Genomic DNA, 19,793 nt, shown 5'->3' on the forward strand with positions numbered 1-19,793 from the left:
TGAATTCAAAGACTCCTCTGAATTCACAGACCGTCTGTGAATTCAAATACTCTTGCAAATTTCTTACTGCATTTTTAGCTAGTTTTGTTTCAAGGTGCTTACATGCTGTTGTTTATATTAATGTTGTTTAAACATTTCTTATGTGCTACAACAACATAACATCTGTAATAAAAGTGAATAAAGTTATGCTGCAAGTTTTTCTAATATTTTTGCTTTATTACATCATTTTGCTTTGCTTAAAAACATTGCACAGATAGAATTTTAATTTTCACAGATGAATAAGAAGAAAAAAAAACTCATTAACTATCTAATGTACCAAACAGTCTGCCTAAGTGTTTTATTTGCTGCCAAAATTGAAACAAATGAAAGTCTGTGAAATCACAGACTAGGGTATGTGATTTCACAGACCGGGTCTCTGAATTCAGAGGAGTCTGTGAATTCACATTGCCTCCGAACTGAATCTGGACTTTTTCGCTTCCTTAATTATGGTCAAAAACTGTAAAACAGAAAGATTTCATATCTTTGACCTACTTATATTAAAAGTTTATATCTCAGTGGTAAGATTAAAGGTTATAAAAAACATTAACAATATCTATTGTGCACAGGGGTACTCTGCGACAGCAAAACTCAGGGCCTTGGAGAGACGAAGTAAGAGAGATGCTGAGTAGCGGAATTACTCAACCCAGGAAAGGTAAAGATGCTGGTGATCATCCTCCAATCACTCCCATGCGTGGTGCCAGTGAGGCAGATTTAGGTGGAGAGGCCTGGAGACTTTATGAATACATTGTCAGACACTTCATTGCTACAGTAAGTTAGAATTCAGTCAATTATGATTCAGAAGATATAACTACATGTCATAGGGTTGCATGACTAAGTAGCCAATAGTATACAAATATTGACTATTATATACCTCATCAAAAGATTCCCGCCATCTGATTGGTTAAAAGCGTGGGCATAGTTTTGCCTATGCCCGCAAAAGTAACTATTCCTCGGGCATAGTTCTGCATGTGCTTTGTTCCCAGTGTAAAATGATATTACGCACACGTTAATATTTCCGCGCGCTATAATTACATAGAAATTGTGTTATTAGTAGGGCTCGGTGAATCTGCGCCATTCACATTGAAACCGTTTCTCTTCCCAAAATGCTTTTAACCAAACAGATGACAAGAATCTTAAGATTTGGTATATAAAACAAATATTGACTGCTTTTATTCGGGACATGGTTGAAATTATAGACCCGCTGTGATCTCAAAACCATGATTATGCCCCTCGGCATGGTTTTGAGATCACCTTGGGCCTATAATTTTAACCATGCCCCTCATAGCAGTCAATATTTGTATACTATGAGGGGCATGTTTAAAATTATAGGCTCATGGTAATCTCAAAACCTTGACCATGCCTCTCGATTTTGTCTCGGGCATAGTCATGGTTTTGAGATCACTGCAGGCCTATAATTTTAACCATGCCCCGAATATAAAGCAGTCAATATTTGTTTTTTATACCGAATGAAATAGATTCTTGTCATTTGATTGGTTAAAAGAATATGCTAGCCTAGGCTAGGCTGTTTGCCTAGGACAGGCCCAAGTTTGTAAACAGGGATATTATTCAATCGAGAAGAAGAGATTGTAAATGACTAATGCCCAGGCAATAGTTTAAAAAAACTATTGCCTGGGCAATAGTTCATTTTTGACATCATTTACACAGAGGTCTATTGTTTTTTAGTAGTAATCGTGCATGCATTTCGGTGAATAAATATGTTTGTTGGGGTTTCATGCATTGCATGTATTTATGAGGTTATAAATTAGAGTTGGTGAACATTTGATCTGAAGCTTGTATCAGTAGTACATGTAGCTCGTAGAATTTTTGTAGACCATTTACATATTTCAATTACATGTACTCTTTCTTGCAGGTGAGCCATGACTGCAAGTATTTGCAGACGACAGTGAGATTTGTTATCAATGAGGAGACATTCACATGCACTGGCAAGACATTGATCAGCCCTGGCTATACAGCAGTCATGCCATGGCAAGCCATTAGTGCTCAAGAAAGCTTACCAGAATGTGTGACAGGAGATGTGTATGCTCTTAATGAGGTTAGTACTCATTGGCTACTCCAGTTGAAATCCATATACCCTCTTTGGAAGATATGACCTTTAATCTCACAAACAGGGGGTGAAGATTGTAAATGGAATGACACATTATGGTAGCCCCATTTGGAATTCACACTCCCAATGTGAGAGATAAGGCCATGTCTTCCACATGGAGTGTATAGATTTCAACTGAAGTAGTCAAATAGTAGATGAATACATGGTAGTGCCTTCAGGTCATAGCAAGTGGGGCAGCAGGGGGGGGGGGCTCTTGCTCTCCCAGTTTTTGAGTAATTTCTTGTACATTTCTTAATAACATCATATCATTTTGACCAAAAACCTCATTTATGCCACCTCGATCCAATTCTTTACTATGGCCCTGTAACTTCTGGTTTGTTTCAATTGAGCTCATTACTGGGTGGTGTTGAGTGATCAGGGATTAATTAAATTGGGATATGACAGCTAGGAAAATAATACTGGCGACTGTTGATCAACAGTCCCCAGCACCCCCAGCACCTGGGTTGTCAGCCTCCATGTGTGTTACAGTGGTGCTGGAGTGGAGCCAAAACAACAGCAGGAATAGCTGGTAAAATTGAACTGGAAAAGTTGGCACGTATACCGGCGAAATTTACTGTCAGGGGCTTGGAGTGATGCAGAGTAATAGTTCATTATGTATCCAGTATAAACATCAGATTAACAACTATTTGCAGTAATGTGGAGTAACATTGCCTTCAATCATAATCTCTACCTTTAGGCTAAAAAGAGTGTTTGTTTGCTCCAAAAACCAAGATGGCGGATGCATTTGTTTTCATAATTTTGTTAATATTATTAAAGTAGGTTTGATGTGAGCAATAGAACTTCTAGATCGATTTTTAATAAGTGATATTGATTTCATCTCACTGGTACACGCACCCTGGGAGAAACATTTTTTCTCAGGCATTTTCTTTATGCATAAACATAGAATGTGGTATATAAGTTTGTTCCCAAAAGTAAAATATCACTTATCATTTTGGATGGAAAGTTTGCTCTTGGCATGGAAATTAACATCAGTTAAATTGTAAGTCTGTGAACTCAAACAGATCAATGCCAAAACAACATATACTTTACTTGAACTCCATGAACTCATTGTACACCGTGGAACTTGAGTTTATATTTACAAGGCTATTTATTTAAATGATGGATCAATCGGAATCTAAGTCATCTTAGCTAAGACTCTGAGACAGGATATTAAATTTCAGAGGCATTAATGGCACCTTATGCAATGAACACTTAAGAGTACCCTATGGAATATATTGTTTTGAAATTTTCGTATTTATGTGCATAATTTGGGCTCATGGGCATATTTCATCATTATTAAAAATCCTAATGTATACAAATAAGCAGTGATTTTATGAAGTTCATTAATTAGCAAGCTCCCATGTCTCATTTATTTTATCAAACTCTGCAGAAATAAATCATTCCTCTTCATGTTCAAATGAATAGATGCCATGAAACCTGATTGTTGTCATGTAGTGATTTCATGTTTCAGCCTTTGTGCATTGATCATAGTTCAAATGTTAAAACGTTTTAATGACAATTATTCTCACTAGAGGTTTACTTAAGGGGGTACTACACCCCTCGATAAATTTGTGTCTATTTTTGCATTTTTCTCAAAAACTAATAACACAGTGGTAACAAAAGTTATGTACATTATAGGGGCAAGGAATCCAATTACTACACTGGCATTTCAGTGACCCAAGACAAGTGGTTTGTTATTTATGATAAGAAATAAGGTACAGCTAGCATGTACCTCGTTTCCTATCATATATACTGAACCGCATGTCTTGAGTCACTGAAATTTCAGTGTAGTAATTGGATTCCTTGCCCCAATAATATACATAGTTTTTATTGCCAGTGTGTTATTATTTTTTGAGAAAAATGCAAAAATAGTCACAAATTTACCACAGGGGTGTAGTACCCCCTTAAGTTTTGTTGATGGAGCAATTAGGTTTTTGAATGGTTGAATGCATGGTTTGGGATCAAGGCTAAATCACCCAATTATAGCAAATCTCTGAAAAAACCCTTTCTCCTTCATTCTTATCAAATAGCTATAATAATTGTGGCAATCTGATTGGCTTTTCCCTGCATCTGAGCCATGTTCTATCAGACAATAGAGAATGATTTCACTGGAACTACATTGTTATGACTCCCAGCACACAGATTTGATGAATTCATCAATTGAGCTATTCAGTTGAAATCCACACTCCCCTGTGGAAGATTTTGGAAATATCTTCCACAGGGGAGTATGTTTTTCAAATGTAATTGGTCAGGGTTAATCATTTTGAAACCCATACTCCCCTGTATTATGGTTTTACCTATGTCATCCACAACTGGAGTGAGTATTTCAAATGGAAGTTACCCAAATGTTTATTGTATTCAAAACTCATACTCCCTCTGTGGAAGACTTTAGATAAATCTTCCACAGGGGTAGTGTGGATTTTAAATGGAATGGCCCATTTCATGCATGGATGTGACTTGTTTAAATTTGAAAACAAATGGGGATAAGAGTTGATTTAATGGTTGATATGTTTAAGAATGACAGTAAATTTAGGATGGGAAATCCTGCTGTTATTCATTCATATTCATTCATATTTTATTTTGCCAATCACCAATCAATAATACAATGTACAAATGTAATTCAATAATGATATAAGCAGGAGCAATAATAGTGATAATGATAATAATATAAATCATGGTAATAAATAACTAATATAATAACAATAGTAACAATCCTAATAATAGGAATAACGTGATAATAATAATAATTATGTACATATAAGTTAATGGCATGAAAAGGCCCGTTTAAAAAGAAATATAATAACAGACAATTAATTTATCAGCATATGATGTTATGATATGGGTGGCTTGGGAAACCCCACACAGTTGTGTTAAATCATTTTTTGAAATCCCTCATGTTTAAAAAAAATGTAACTTTGTCATCAGATAGCAGGAACTTTCTGGAATGGCTCAATGTAGGTTGAAAAGGTGTATGTTGAGAATGTGAGGTCTTATTGACATACTTGTATATTAATCAGTGTGTTTCTGTTGTACACAGTGATAGCTGGCACAATTGCACTATTTCAAATCGGATTTCTGTTTTCTTTTTGTGTTTCAGGTCAAGCTAGCTGAAAGGCAAACTAGTCCACCAGACTATCTATCTGAGAGTGAACTGATTACTCTGATGGAGAAGCATGGCATAGGAACTGATGCCAGTATCCCAGTACATATCGAGAACATCTGCCAGAGAAATTATGTCAAAGTGGAGAGTGGTCGACGCCTGGTGCCCACCAGGCTAGGCATTGTATTAGTACATGGCTACCAGAAGGTGGGTTTGATGGGTTTAAAATATTAATAACAATATTCAAGGACATTTTTAAGGCGAGACCTCACTTTGTTACCTCAGCCCATCAAAATTTAGTTTTTGGTGTCAGAAAGATGATTTTCTCACGACCGCAGTAAAACTAGGACTGAGATATATTTATTTGAGTTCTTGTGAACAAAAATGTAGTAGCCAGGGTGATGTTTCAACCCAGGGACATTTCTGTGATATTTCTTCTATTTGGTTATTGTGATGCACGTTTTTGCTTCAAATATCCAAATGGCTGGAGCAATTGAATTCAAAACTTGAGCAAGAATGTTTGGGTCTCTCCATTTCATGTATTAAAATGTCATGTGATAAAATCAGATGAACCACCAAGTATTGTCATGACCAAGAATAAATTTACACTTACAGTATGAGAACTTTAACAAATCATACCAGACTACTGGATGGTGTGGTCGTTGTAGCAGTCGGACATCTGGGCATGTTGTCCCCTTCGCACAAAATTTCAGGCATGCGCATTGCAGCCATCCCATCAAAGGGGAAACGCTGTGAGACCACACATGTGTACACTGGTCTATCGGTGCTTTCCCCTTGCGTATGACATCAACTCAATCAAAAGAATAAATAGTCATAGATTCAAGTGTAATTGGGCTATTTTACCAATAGATGGCTTTACCTTTTTCTCCCACATTTGTTTTTCACAATTTTACCCAAGCAAGAAATCTCAACTTCTTACATTTTGTTTCTTTGGAAGATGTGCGTAATATTGGGCTATTCCAGTTGAAATCCATACCCTCTATAGAAAACATGACTTAATCTTCCACACAGGGAGTATGAATTTCAAATGGAGTCACCCATTCAGGTAACCCCATTTGGAATCCACACTCCCTGTGTGGGTGATTAAGGCAATGTCTTCCATAGGGGGGTATGTGTACTTCAACTGGAATAGCCCAGTCGCCTATAACAATACTACTTACACCTGAATCACTGAAGTTTGACAAGATGATTTTAACACTACACTTTATTATCAAATCAAATGAATGCTACAAGAAATGAAACTGTAATGATTAACTTTACTCACGAGATTCACTACTGCGGTCAGAGAAATACGCACATACGTCACTACCGAACTTAAGATGAACCAAATTATAAGCATAATAACAATACGTATAGTGGAATGCTGCATTTCGGTGCAAGCAATGGGCAGACACACACGGTCCCCCTGTTTGGTATATCTAGATTCAAAAATCTTGATTTAAGCTGTAAGACCCCTGCAACAACTGGTCCAAGTGATATTATCTTGCCTGTTTTTATACAGAGGCTAATTTACGAGCACAAACTAAAGGAAGTCGTTTCTGAACGTTTTCTGTAGTACTCATAAGGTCTTGATTTCTTCTCTCTGTTACCTTAAAGAAGTATTTGACGGAATCCCATTTTAATCTCAGCCATGTCAGAGTTGTGTTGGTTTGCAGACTGATTTCTCAACAGTAGGCACTAACTCCGCTGATATGAAATTATTCTTTACTTTAATTTCTCTGAGATTTTACCACAAAGTTCCTCTGAATGAGCCCTACACCAACCATCATCTTGGTAGAAAACCACAAAGTATCCTTGCTGGTGCCAGTATTTTAATAGAGGTAGCAAATGAGTACTGTTTCGTACAGCCACCAATTGTCCATGGAAATCCAAGATACTTACAATGATCAGGATATATTTCTATATGGTGAAATAAGAAATTGCCTTTCTCTAAAAATGACACTGCTACTTTCCAGTCATCAAACTTGATTTTATCTTTCCATTGAAACTGATTTACATACCTTAGGTCTAGAATTAAATGTTTCTTGCCCGGTTTATGAACCAAAACTGATAGAGGGTTCACAACTAAAGGGATTTCATTGCATTCTGATATCAAATCTTTCTCCAAAAGTTCTGCAATAGCTTGAGAATCAAATTCAGAATTATGATGTTCTGATTTATTGTTTTAACACATGCAGTGGTGGAGTAGATACAAGAAGAAGTTTATATCCATGACTGATTATGTCTAATATAACTGGATTTGCATCAATACTCGTCTAAAATTAAAATGTAATCTACCTTTTACAATAGGTTCATCATTACTGAGTTCATAATCATAGTAATTCTCAATGAACAAGTCCATATCATAGCGTCTTGTATGGAACTCTCACCATACAAAGGATCTGTAAAATATATACCAAACACGAAAAATGGATAGAATTAAGCATTTTGTAATTCTACATGCCTTTATAACACTTAATTTGAAAACATCTCCACACACTTTTAATTTACATTCTGTCAAAATGTTACTGCCACTGGTTGGTGGTACCAGCATTATCTGCCTTGTGGCATTGAACCCTTGACATTGTTGTGCACAACCTCTCCTCCAGTGTCCAGTTTTCCGCAATTACTGCAACTTGTTGGTGGTACCAGCGTTATCTGCCTTCATAGCATTGAACCCTTGATGTTGTTGTGCACAACCTCTCCTCCAGTGTCCAGTTTTTCCACAATTGAAGCAGATGTCTGTTTGCTTTGGACTCATGCAGGAGCAAAACAGTCCATGCCTTTGCCTTGGTGCCCCTCAAAATGTGTAACTTTGGATGTATTCTTTAGCATGTGATTGCCTTGGTGCCCTATCAGGCTTTAGCAGAATTTCCTGGCTGCCCTTGCAAATGCCAAAATGAACTTTTTTCCCTGCGGACTGTATCTCCATCTCCATGTTGATGTGTTTGTATGGCATGGTACTATCTAACAGGATTGATGTTTTGTTTTTTGAAGCATGCTGTGTTTTTCATTTAAAGTGAAACTTGTCACTTGTGATTCCATACTTAATTCTGTGGCTGCATTTTTGAAGCCTAACTGTAGTAAAGTCTCAAAATGTTATTATGGATATATATTCAATCATTCTGTATTAATCAAAAACACATTAAGATTAACAAAAGAATACACAAACAACCTAGGACATACTGATGGCCTACGTTAGCAGATCATCAAGCAGACAGGAGGATCTATAAAGGCAATATAATAATGCACGAATAGAAGAATACATAAAACATACATTAAAAGTCATGTGGGAAAATACAGGGCCTATCTCTGGAACTGACAGCGCACAAGCTACAATTAAGGAAATTGATGTTGGCACACTCTGTTGTTATCAGAAACTCTAACACAATTGCTTCTTCCAAGAGCCAAACAAAAACTCATTCCCAGATTAATTCTTCCCTCATGATTCATGCTGCTTTCATTATTTGTTAATTTAATGTATGATCTGTAGTTTAAGGTATTTTTTGTCAAGGACAAGGTCGTGTTTGCTGATGTTACGGTAATATATCAGAGCTGCTTCTTGTTGTTCTTGTTGTTGTTGCTGTTCCTCTCCCCCATTCAATGTTGATGAAAACAATTTTGACATTGGGCTCTCCAGTCTCCCCAACATTGGTTGAGGGGGAATGTGGGATGGCAGGGGAAGGTTGGTATTTCTCATCAAACATTGTTATACTAATTTCACTGAACTAGCGGAGCATCAATGAAGAGTTCAAACATGTTTCCTTGATTGTAAATATTGCTGCTGCTGTTAAGAATAATCTTACGAATCTCATGAGCCAGCAACTGGGAATGGGAGAATTGGGCAAATTTTAAGGCAGCATGAAATCTCTCAATGTTCTCAATAGTAACCAGACCTCTGGACCCAATTTCAAAGTAGTTTATAAACACTTTTAAAAACTGTGTATGCTCATACATGTTGGTAGATAAACAAGCAAAGTAGATTTAAACTGTCATTCAACACAAACATATATTGAGATAGTTACCTCAATATCTCGATGTGAACAACACACATCCTCATGATAAACTGATGGAGTTGAACGTCCTTTCTATTGATCGAATTAGGGCATTATATCATGAAGGGAGCTCAAGTCCTTGATCACGGTTGAGCGCTGGAGTGTGTTTTCTGATTTGAAGGGCCTCCCGCACAAAGGCGGGGGTGGTATCCTCTCTTCAGGATTCAAAACCTTGACATTCTACTTTGCACTTTTAAAAACCTTTTCAAATGATGTCAGACTGGAGATTTTAATTTGTGGAAACTTTATGCTTGTATATATATATATGGTTGACAATGATGATGAGGTCTGATTTTTTTTTTTGAGCAGAAGCAAGAATATTTGGAGGAAGAGCCCTCAAGTTATTGTATACCGAGAGATTGGCAAACATTATGCAATTATCTTTGATGGATTTAGACAATACATGTATTGATGATGTCCTTGAGAATGCTATTAAGCCTCCAGGTATATTTGTCTTGTTGAAGAGAAACAGAACAATTATTCGAAATGCAGAGTAGTGTTTGAGTGTTTTGACATAATTTGCATTTAACATTGACTCTTCTACCCCATGTACATAGGTTAATAATAAAAGTTAGCAAGTCAAAACAAGAATTGACTGCTAAACTCAAGACACCCCTGGGCAAATTATAAATTATACTTTCATGTTAGGCTGCTGTTTTCAGCCTCTATGAGTTTAAGCATGTTGCCTGAGGATGAATGTGATTTCTCCACTCCATGTATAGGTTTTGTTAAGAGCCCGTTCAGTGATTCGCTCATCCGGACGATTGTTAAAATCATCAAAATTTTGGTACCTTTGTCATTGTCATAGGTTTGCTAACATAGGCTGCTAGTAGTTTAGTTGAAAGCTGTGTATGAAAGACAAAATCAGACATTTTACATGAATCTGTAATTTATATACTGACAGTATACATGTATTTCAATAGGGCTTCAACTTTGTCAATAATGCCGTTTCCTTGTTTTTTGGCCCAAATTTTTCACTTTAGAAATGCCTTCAGAAATATTCAGAAATGAAAATTTTAACGACTTATCCTTCAGTTTTAAGGGATTTGTACAGAATTTTGAGTTTTATATACTTTCGCTGAGATCATTGAATGGGACTTTAAGTCATGTGTTCACATCTTTGAGTTAAAATATGTTACATCTCAAGCATTGTATCTGTACTCTTAAAACTCTAGTATACTGATTATATGATCTCAATGTAATATTATATTATTGGGTAGCCATTAAAGCAATAATGTGTGATTGCATAAAGAGTAGGTTCCTATTTAAATGTTAGTTTTCACTGATCACATTGCCCCTTTTTATTTCGAGCCAAACGAATAAGGTGAAAGGAAGAAAATTGCTATTTCATTCCAGCGCCTACAATGTGTGTAAAGCTCGCTGATCGTATTACATGTATTATTGCACGGAGCATGACACAGCTGGGACATTTTTAGATGTACAATGAAAAGTGCTATGAACATAATTTATACGTCACTGATTCAATGATACAATTACACATGAGATGGCATTCATGAGACGTGTTAGCAAGCACTCGATCGGTGAACTCTGAATAAAACTGGCGATCTTTGGATATAATATAAAAACTTAAATTTTACTGTAAAGCACTTCAGGCTCAGTCTTTCACATGGTAATTCAGTACACCACTGGCCATTACAATCATGCAAGAAGTAGAAATTCAAGAAAAATTGAGGGTGTCACTGGGGACCATATCACTTATTATGGCTTCAATTTAATATTATACAAATATTAACTGTCTATGAGTGTGATGGTCGAAATATAATCACGAGGTGAAAGATGGATTGTTCCATTCCACAAGCCGGAACGGCAGTGGAATGGAACAATACATCTTTCACCAAGTGATTATATTTCACCATTACACTAATTTAAGACAGTTAATATTTGTTTTATATCACTCATACATAAATTCTATTACTAAAATACTATTTAAGGTAGGAAATACATTTTTTCATCAACATAACACCATATTTTGCCGTGATATACTTCACATTTTGGGATCCACCCCATAACTAAATCGGCAAGTCTAAGAGTCCGCGCACGGCTTGGCGCAGGCGCACTACGGCAGAGCACTATGATGGTAAAGACTATCACACGGAGAGGGTGATAGTAAAAATGGCAAATGGCAATCAACCAATGAACTGTCTAGAATTTATGTATGAGTGATATAAAGTAAATTGAAACAAGCTGCTTGGGTGATCTGGATCTCCCAAGAGGTGTCATGTTCATGATAAAATTCAACAACAAAGTTTATAACAGGCTACAAATATATAATGCAAGGGTTTAAAATGATAAGTTCATTTTCAGTATATAATAGACAAGTGATTGATCTGTTTCAATATTTATTTGTTTGTTTATTTTATCATTGTTGTTTGGTTAGATTTTAGAATTTGAAAGAAAAAAATAACCATGTGATAAATTGTTTTTCAGATTGACCCTGACTTATCTCTTCCATACATGAGATCTTCTGTAGAAGAACAGCTGAACTTGATCGCCACAGGACGTGCAGATTTTGCCGCCGTTCTCGCACACACTGTGGATATCTTCACAAGGAAATTTGGGTACTTTGTAGACCAGATTCGAGGTATGGACGAGCTGTTCGAGGTGTCATTTTCACCACTTGCAAAAACAGGAAAACCGATGTCACGGTAAGTGCAGCTTAAATAAATCCTTGACAAGTAGAACTGATGTAAAATTCCGAAAACACATGTTTTGCAAATTTTTTATCATACGCACGATTTGTTTGTTTCACTAAAAAATTTTAGAATTTTGAAATTAACATATATCTGAAATAAGTCAATAAAATAACATCTACATTATGAACTATGTCAAATAAGTAATAGTCCTGTTGTTGTGGGAGAGTGTGGCATAATGGTTAGGGTACTTGTCTTTAGTTAATGGGGTCCCGGGTTGAATAATATTACTAAAAGGACAGTTAGACTGCTGATATTTACATGATAGGTATCCATTTCTGATAATGATATTGGCTACCTATACTTCTTCTTAATAAATTAGCTATCTGCCACTGATGATTGGATCTAAGTGTTATTGAGGTGGCTATATCCATTTCTGATTCCAGAAAAATACAAAACTAAATTTGTTTTAATTAAAATGAACATCTTGTTTTGCCATGTAAACAAAACTCAATCCTAATCTTGTACTAGGGTGTCCCAATAAAAATAACCAGATGATTCAATGTTGTCATAACTTTTTTTATATACCCATAATTTAAAAAAAATTATGGGTATATAGTGAAATTTTAACAAGGTATGTCTATACTTTGATCAGCTTGTAATCGGCGGGGCTTATGACATCGCAGATTAATATCAAATTATTTTATTTTGAAAATTGTATTGTGACATCTCGCCAGAAGCATCAGAAATTATTAATTCAAGTCCTATGCTTAGTCTACTTTCTTTAAATCACAAAAATATACACCAGACAGGTCATTAAATAGCACTCTTAACGTGGCCAGGGTTTACTTTTTGGCACAGTGGTAAAAGCCTAACAATTCCTGCCTCAATCGTTAAGGCGTTCGACTATGCTGCGAGAGGTTGCGGGTTCGAACCTTGGCGGTGCCTAGTACGATCTTGTGGAAAATTGAGTTAGCTTGAAATTCCCCTGGACAAGGAACTCACTGCTAATTTGTTTCGTTGTAACCCGTACAAAACTCGGGGAGCTGATCCTGGTTGCGATGGTTATTTGTGGAATGTCTAGGGCTCACTAGAGCTCACAGCTCTTGAAGCAGCAAAGTCCCTGAATTGTTGTTTAATGGTTTATGGAATGATGTGGGCCATAGTGGTCAGCGACAACCTGTAAAATGTGCTGAGGCTTGTTGATCAACGTATAGGCGTTGTGCCTGTGCGTAGCGCACTATAAATCACTGCGTTTTTTTTTATCGTTTTTTTTATTGCGAGCTGATCATACTATAGCATAATATGTTTCCAACATGTCCGTACTAATTCCACTGATTATTTGATTCAGGCTAGTTGTTACAAAGAAATCAATGATTTAATAACACATGTCACAATACAATTCATTGCAAGTTTCACCATAAGGTTCTTCATTATGCTCTCATTCTGATCAGACTTATTTCCCCCTGTCCTCACAATAATAGGATAGTGGACATTTGTATTCTCATTTTGTATACTTCTGTCTGTATGTTTATGAGCATGGATGTGTGTGTACTTACATCAACTACATTGTTGTTGTTTCTTGTTGTTATGTTGTGGTGGGGTAGTTTTAACATGTACAAAGTGACAGTGTGGGGATATGTTTTGATACCAATGATATATTATGGGCTTTTTTATTACAGAACCTTATGGGGTGTTTTTAGGCATCACCCTGCCCACTCTTGATGCCACAAAATGCCATTAGAAAAGACTTGACTTGTGGGGATAACCCGCAAAATAAAAAAAATTGTACCCACACAACAAAGCTCCTGCAAGAGCATATGTGATGTGTTATGTCAAAAACAGACACTTTTGGGCAGGTTATCAATTTTGAGGTTTTTACATATCTTAAATATAGAGATATTTTGCTCCACAACGCAGTTTTCCCCAATGAAATTGGTCTTTTCTAAGCGAAGATATTGAGTTGGTAAGTTATGGTATTATAAAGTTGGAAATTGAAATATCAGTCTTTAAAGATATTATTGACAATGTTGAGAGTAGGAATTACCTTGAAAAATGATACCAGTTATATTCCGATCTGAAACTATCAGACAATATTTTAAACATAAATAACATCACAAATTCGCAATAGACCCAAATTGTGAAAAAAATACCTGTGCAGATTTGGCTATTTCTCCATTTACGATCCTGCCCAAAAGTGTCTGCTTTCGATATACCACATGTGCTAATTTTATTAAAGTTTCAAAGTTTCATAAAATAGATGCCATTCCAAACGTATCACTACTAGTGAACTCAAACTTTGTATGATCATCAGATGGGGGACTTATGGTGACCTGATGTTTAGGTCAAGGGTCATTTGGGGGTCAAATGAGGTCAAAAGTGCAAATTATGCTAAAATAGATCTTTACCATTGTTGGTCAAAATGCTTCTTGGTGAAAATGATCAAGTTTGGTGCCAAGGACAATAAGTTCAAAGGCCACCCAGGGGTCATGTTCATTTTTTGTGAAATTTCAGAAACTTGCTCTAATTGAGCAAATACTTTGCTGATATATTTGAGGGTAAATATGAGATATGTTAAAAATAACCAGAGGTCCTCCAAGGTCAAAGGTTATCTAAAGGTCAAATTGTCTAAAGGTCAAATTGATCTAATTTGACTGAAACTTGAGGAGAATAGTCAGTGACTGAAATTTTAAAAGTTAACTTGTAAAAACTTGCACAATATAAATTTTTCTATTACATAAGCATGCTGACTAGTGCATAATCCTGGCCCAACAGACAGACCAGAGATAAACTAGTTCAAGGGTTTATGCTACAGCTCAAATGGATTCAGAACAAATAATACATAATTTCTATTGTGAATGCTTAATTCAAAAATTGATTGAGTATGGAATTTCAATTTTTATTCCCAATTTAGGTTGAATTAAAGGATTGGGAATGAGCTATGATCAGCCTGGTCCGTAACGTTCTTGATGGATATTTGTCAATAAAATGTAGAAGACATCAGACAAATATCAATAGGACATGCCAGTAATGAGTGTACATCAGAGATTGACAGCATATTATTGATTTGTTGCTAAGACAACTGACGACAAATCATAGTACGGTATAATTTGGTATTAAGTATCAAAGTTTTTTAGAAAAGGGCTACGTACATTCAAAAAGGGCTATCATCAAAGTGCTGACACAATTATGTAGAAAATATGAAATTATATAATTTTGTATGGTATTTCCTTTTTGTTGTCATCAAGTGGTCAAAGGTCGTATATATGATGTCATGATCTGGGTAGGTTAGGTGTCAAATATATTCACCAGGTGCAAAATAATACCCAAGAAAACATGCTATGTACAGTGTTGGATACCTAAAAAGAAGAAAAGCACTAGCCTGGGCAGCTTTCTGGAAACTGGAACGCCTTTGGAGAAGCTGATGATGATGATGTACAGCTAAATATCCAACATACATTGATGGGAAATCGTAATTAATGATTGTTTCCCAACACTTTCAGGCACCAACATAGTTTCATCATGAACCAGTCTGATAATTCAAGGTTCTGCAAGAAAAACCCCATAATGTATCTTTTGTAATCAACTTATCCACATCCAAATAAAATTGTAATTGATGGTGGTTACCCAGCACTTTCACACACCAAACATATTTTCATTGAACCAGACTGATAATTATTCTACAAAACAGAAAAATGCAAATTAAATTAAGTAGTGTAATTGTCTTACATCAGAAGTAATCTTAAGATGTTAATTGGCTGAGTTGGTTTGATGAAGCCAGGCTGATGCTACCTTTGATGAAGTAGGTTTACCTAGAGATGTTATCGATGTTGGTGCAGTAGCCATATCACATCATCAATTATTAAGTCTTTTGGTTTTCACATAGTCAAAGTGATTCTCAGGAAAAGAAAATGCAAGTTGGCTAGTCTACAAGAACCACTAGATCTATTGTGCTCTTAATACCACAGTGAAGTAAATGTATCATAGACCATTTACGGTAAGCATTTTTGTATCAAACACAGAAACATTTGATTTGATTGACAATCCCTTGAGTTTTTCAGACAAACTGATTCCTTTCATACAGCATTTTGATCTATTTTGTAGTAAATCTGTAAAGTTAATTTTGGTGAGTATGATGATATGAGAATGATGAGAAGGAGAAGATGATTATGATGACAACATTGATGATGATGACAATGACAATGACAACATTGATAATGATGAGGAGGACAATATTAATGCTGAACAATGACAACATTGGTGATGATGATGACAATGATGATAATGATGACAATGACAATGATAATGATGACAATGATGATGATGATGATGTTGAATACTGACAATGACAACATCAATGATGATGACAATGATGACGATAATGATGATGATGAAAATGATGATGATGATGTTGAATACTGACAGTGATAACATTGATGATGATGACAATGATGTCAATGATGATGATGATGATGACGATGATGTTGAATACTGACAGTGACAACATCGATGATGATGATAATGATGATGATAATGATGATGATAGTGATGACTATGATGTTGAATACTGACAGTAACAACATCGATGATGATGACAATGAAAATGGTGATGATGACGACGATTATGATGAGGACGACAGTAGATGTAAAGAATATGCTTAATATTAAAACCACTGGACATTGTATGACAGAAACTAAACAGCAAAAAGAATCAGGTGATATTCAACAAGATAAAAGTACATTGGAATTATACCATACAAACATATTCAAATCAGTTAAATTAATTAAATTGAAACTTAAGTGGATATGACAGGATATTAAAATACTTTACAAAAATCTATTTTAATTGTATATAATCGTCTTTCCATATACGTGTAGGGAAATTATGGTACAGATTTTCATCTCAAACAGTCAACATCAATTCTAGTTCCATCTGGCACAGACCAAGTCTATGCATTGATTTGCACAGTGCAGGCTTATGTTACTACATGTTACTATGAAAGGTGGACCCACTTTTGGGCTATTCCATTTAAAATCCACACTACCTCTGTGGAAGATTTTGGAAACTATGTTCCACAGGGGGAGTATGTTTTTCAAATGTAATTGGTCAGGGTTAATCATTTTCAAACCCATACTCCCTCTGCATTATGGCTTTACCTATATCTTCCTCCACTGGAGTGAGTATTTCAAATGGAAGTTACCCAACTGTGTATTCTATTCAAAATTTTTACTCCCTCTGTGGAAGACTTTAGCTCAATCTTCCACAGGGGTAGTGTGGATTTCAAATGGAATAGCCCAATACATGCATCTGTCCTATTTATTCAAATTCAAATTGCCATTTGAATAATGAGAAATTTATAGCACCAGCATACCAATATCGGTTTTTAATTTGACAGCAATACCGTAGGCAAGACTCAACATTAAGAGTATATTGATATCAACAGCATTGTGAGCCTCCTATTTTGCACCGATCAGAATATAACTGTGCTATTCAGAATACCTTGTTCTACTTTCATTGAAAAGCTGGAAGGAATATGGAAGTCTCACTTTCTTTATACTTTAGATTTATATAATACAAACAATGGTTGCGGACATTAGCCCTGAAATAGATTCCTTCCAAGCCTCTGGTCATTTACATATTTTTATATATAAAGGCATTGACCGGTCAGTTGACCCTCTCTAGAGTTAAGATTTTGTCCATCGGTTGAGAGTATAAACAGCATTAGCTTCAAGAGTAGGATTTCAGACTTTGTGCTTGGATCAATACAAGGTGACGCTCACTCACTACAAGTGTAATATTGATTTGTTTCTAATAATAGCCTATGGGCTAGTTTTAAGCAACTTGATCGAAGTGAAATGCGTGCTAATGTCAAGTGTTTGAGGTTTACAACATCATGTGATTTGAAGAATAACATTGTTTGGAAGTTATCATCGACTTTTCTTAAAGCGGGCATAATGTGATTATGGGTTATGCTGAAATGTGTTTTAACTTGTGAAATTTTACTTACAAGGGTAAAAACTTAAATTGAACGTGTAATGTAAGAAAGTGCAAAATACATAATCACATCTAATGACATACACATATATTTTTAAATTCTTCATTTCTAATGAAAATACAGATTAAGATTTTATAATCCAAAATCAAGTGGCAAACAGATGACTTTTACATGTCCTGCAGCTATTTGCTAATCACTTGAAGTGATATCAACAGTGGGCCACAAATCTCTTGAAAAAGTTGGCTTTTAAAGTGTGCAAGTTAGATGGCTTTCTAAGTTCAGTATTGGGTCATTCCAATTGAAATCCACACTACTCATGTGGAAGATTTTGGAAATATCTTCCACAGGGGTAGTGTGGATTTCAACTGAGGGAGTATGTTTTTCAAATGTAATTGGTCAGGGTTATTTATTTTGAAACCCATACTCCCCCTGTATTATGGCTTTACTTATATCTTCCCCAACTGGAGTGGGTATTACAAATGGAAGTTCCCCAAATGGCTATTGTATTCAAAACTCATTCTCCCTCTGTAGAATACTTTGGCTAAATCTTCCACAGGGGTAGTGTGGAATTTAAATGGAATAGCCCATTAATGGAAACATGAATGGTTTAGCATGAGCATCAGTATCACAGTGTGATAGAGTTAGTCTATAGCCTGTGGCACTTTGCTGCAATCTACCTACAGGCTGAGTCAAAAAGAAGTAAACTCATGTTTGAGGGGCTATAACTCAAGATCTGTAAGGAATCTGCTAAAAATGAAAATACCACTGAAAAGAGCAAATTATACACGTCTAAATAAAAAAAAGAATTGTTGTAATTGCTCACAGCAAACTCAAGTTATACTCATTTAAATACAACCACCCATTTTTGTAGCTGCACACGGTTTCACTTCCCAAGTAGGGGCCTACCTATTATATTGATTGGTAAGGCGCGATATTCAAATGCAAATGAAGTTCTGTGGCAGGTGTGGTTTTGAATAATAATTAAAGGGCTCTTTTCAAAATGAATTTTACCTCATTGCACTACATTATAAAAAAAACGGGCCAAATGACGACATGGCACCACAATTTACCGCACGGGAGCGCATGTTTCTGTCGACGAAGTATCATGACAGTAAGAGTCCCACTGAAGTTCAGCGTCTTTTTCGTCTCCAATTTCTAGTCCGACGAGTAGGACCTTTTATTTTCTAAGTTACCAGACTATACACTTTTCACACTATGATCACTATCTCACATGGCGCAAGAAAGACGAATCGCGAAAGTCCAGTGACCGCGCCCCCCCAAATAATATTTTTTTTCGGGAGGATAGTGGACTTTTGTGGTTAATCTTTCTTGAGCGATCAGAGTTAGAGTATAGTTGGTAAACTAAGAAAAAAACAGGTCCTACTCGTCGGACTACCAATTTCCTACAGCTAACCGGGTTTCATGTGAGGGAGCAGTATATAAGGATGTGAACAAGCTCAATGTGCACGGGACACTAAGGAACAGACAGCCGGAAGCTTCAGGCAGACCACGAACTGCTAGATCACAAGTTAGATTGCAAGAACATTGCTAGATTAGACATGCGTTTACAGCAAGACCAAAGATCAACTCAATCCTTTACCCAACATTCCCCAATCAAGCTTTTGCCGGATCGTTCGTAAAGACTTGAATTGGTATCCCTACAAAATATAGTACCGTCATGGACTTTGTTGAATATTAATTAAAAGCAAAGGTTATCTTTTCAACAATAAATCCTGTTAGCACTTTGCTGATTCGTCGAAATTGAAATGGATGAAAATCAATCAGCCGTGTGCAGCTACAAAAATGGGTGGTTGTATTCAAATGAGTACAACTTTAGTTTGCTGTGAG

General features: G+C 36.0%; 1 protein-coding gene across 1 annotated transcript in view; it reads left to right on the top strand.

The window, feature by feature from the left end:
* The window catches only part of LOC140155258 (DNA topoisomerase 3-beta-1-like), a 278,324-nt gene that overhangs the window by 18,281 nt on the left and 240,250 nt on the right, over window positions 1–19,793 (top strand). The window contains exons 9-12 of the mRNA XM_072178018.1: window positions 606–807; window positions 1,910–2,092; window positions 5,241–5,450; window positions 11,747–11,964. Of these exons, the coding sequence (XP_072034119.1) occupies window positions 606–807; window positions 1,910–2,092; window positions 5,241–5,450; window positions 11,747–11,964 (813 nt within the window). The remainder of the gene's footprint in view (window positions 1–605; window positions 808–1,909; window positions 2,093–5,240; window positions 5,451–11,746; window positions 11,965–19,793) is intronic.

The sequence above is a fragment of the Amphiura filiformis genome, chromosome 6 (assembly GCF_039555335.1).
Source record: "Amphiura filiformis chromosome 6, Afil_fr2py, whole genome shotgun sequence".
Classification (NCBI taxonomy): domain Eukaryota; kingdom Metazoa; phylum Echinodermata; class Ophiuroidea; order Amphilepidida; family Amphiuridae; genus Amphiura; species Amphiura filiformis.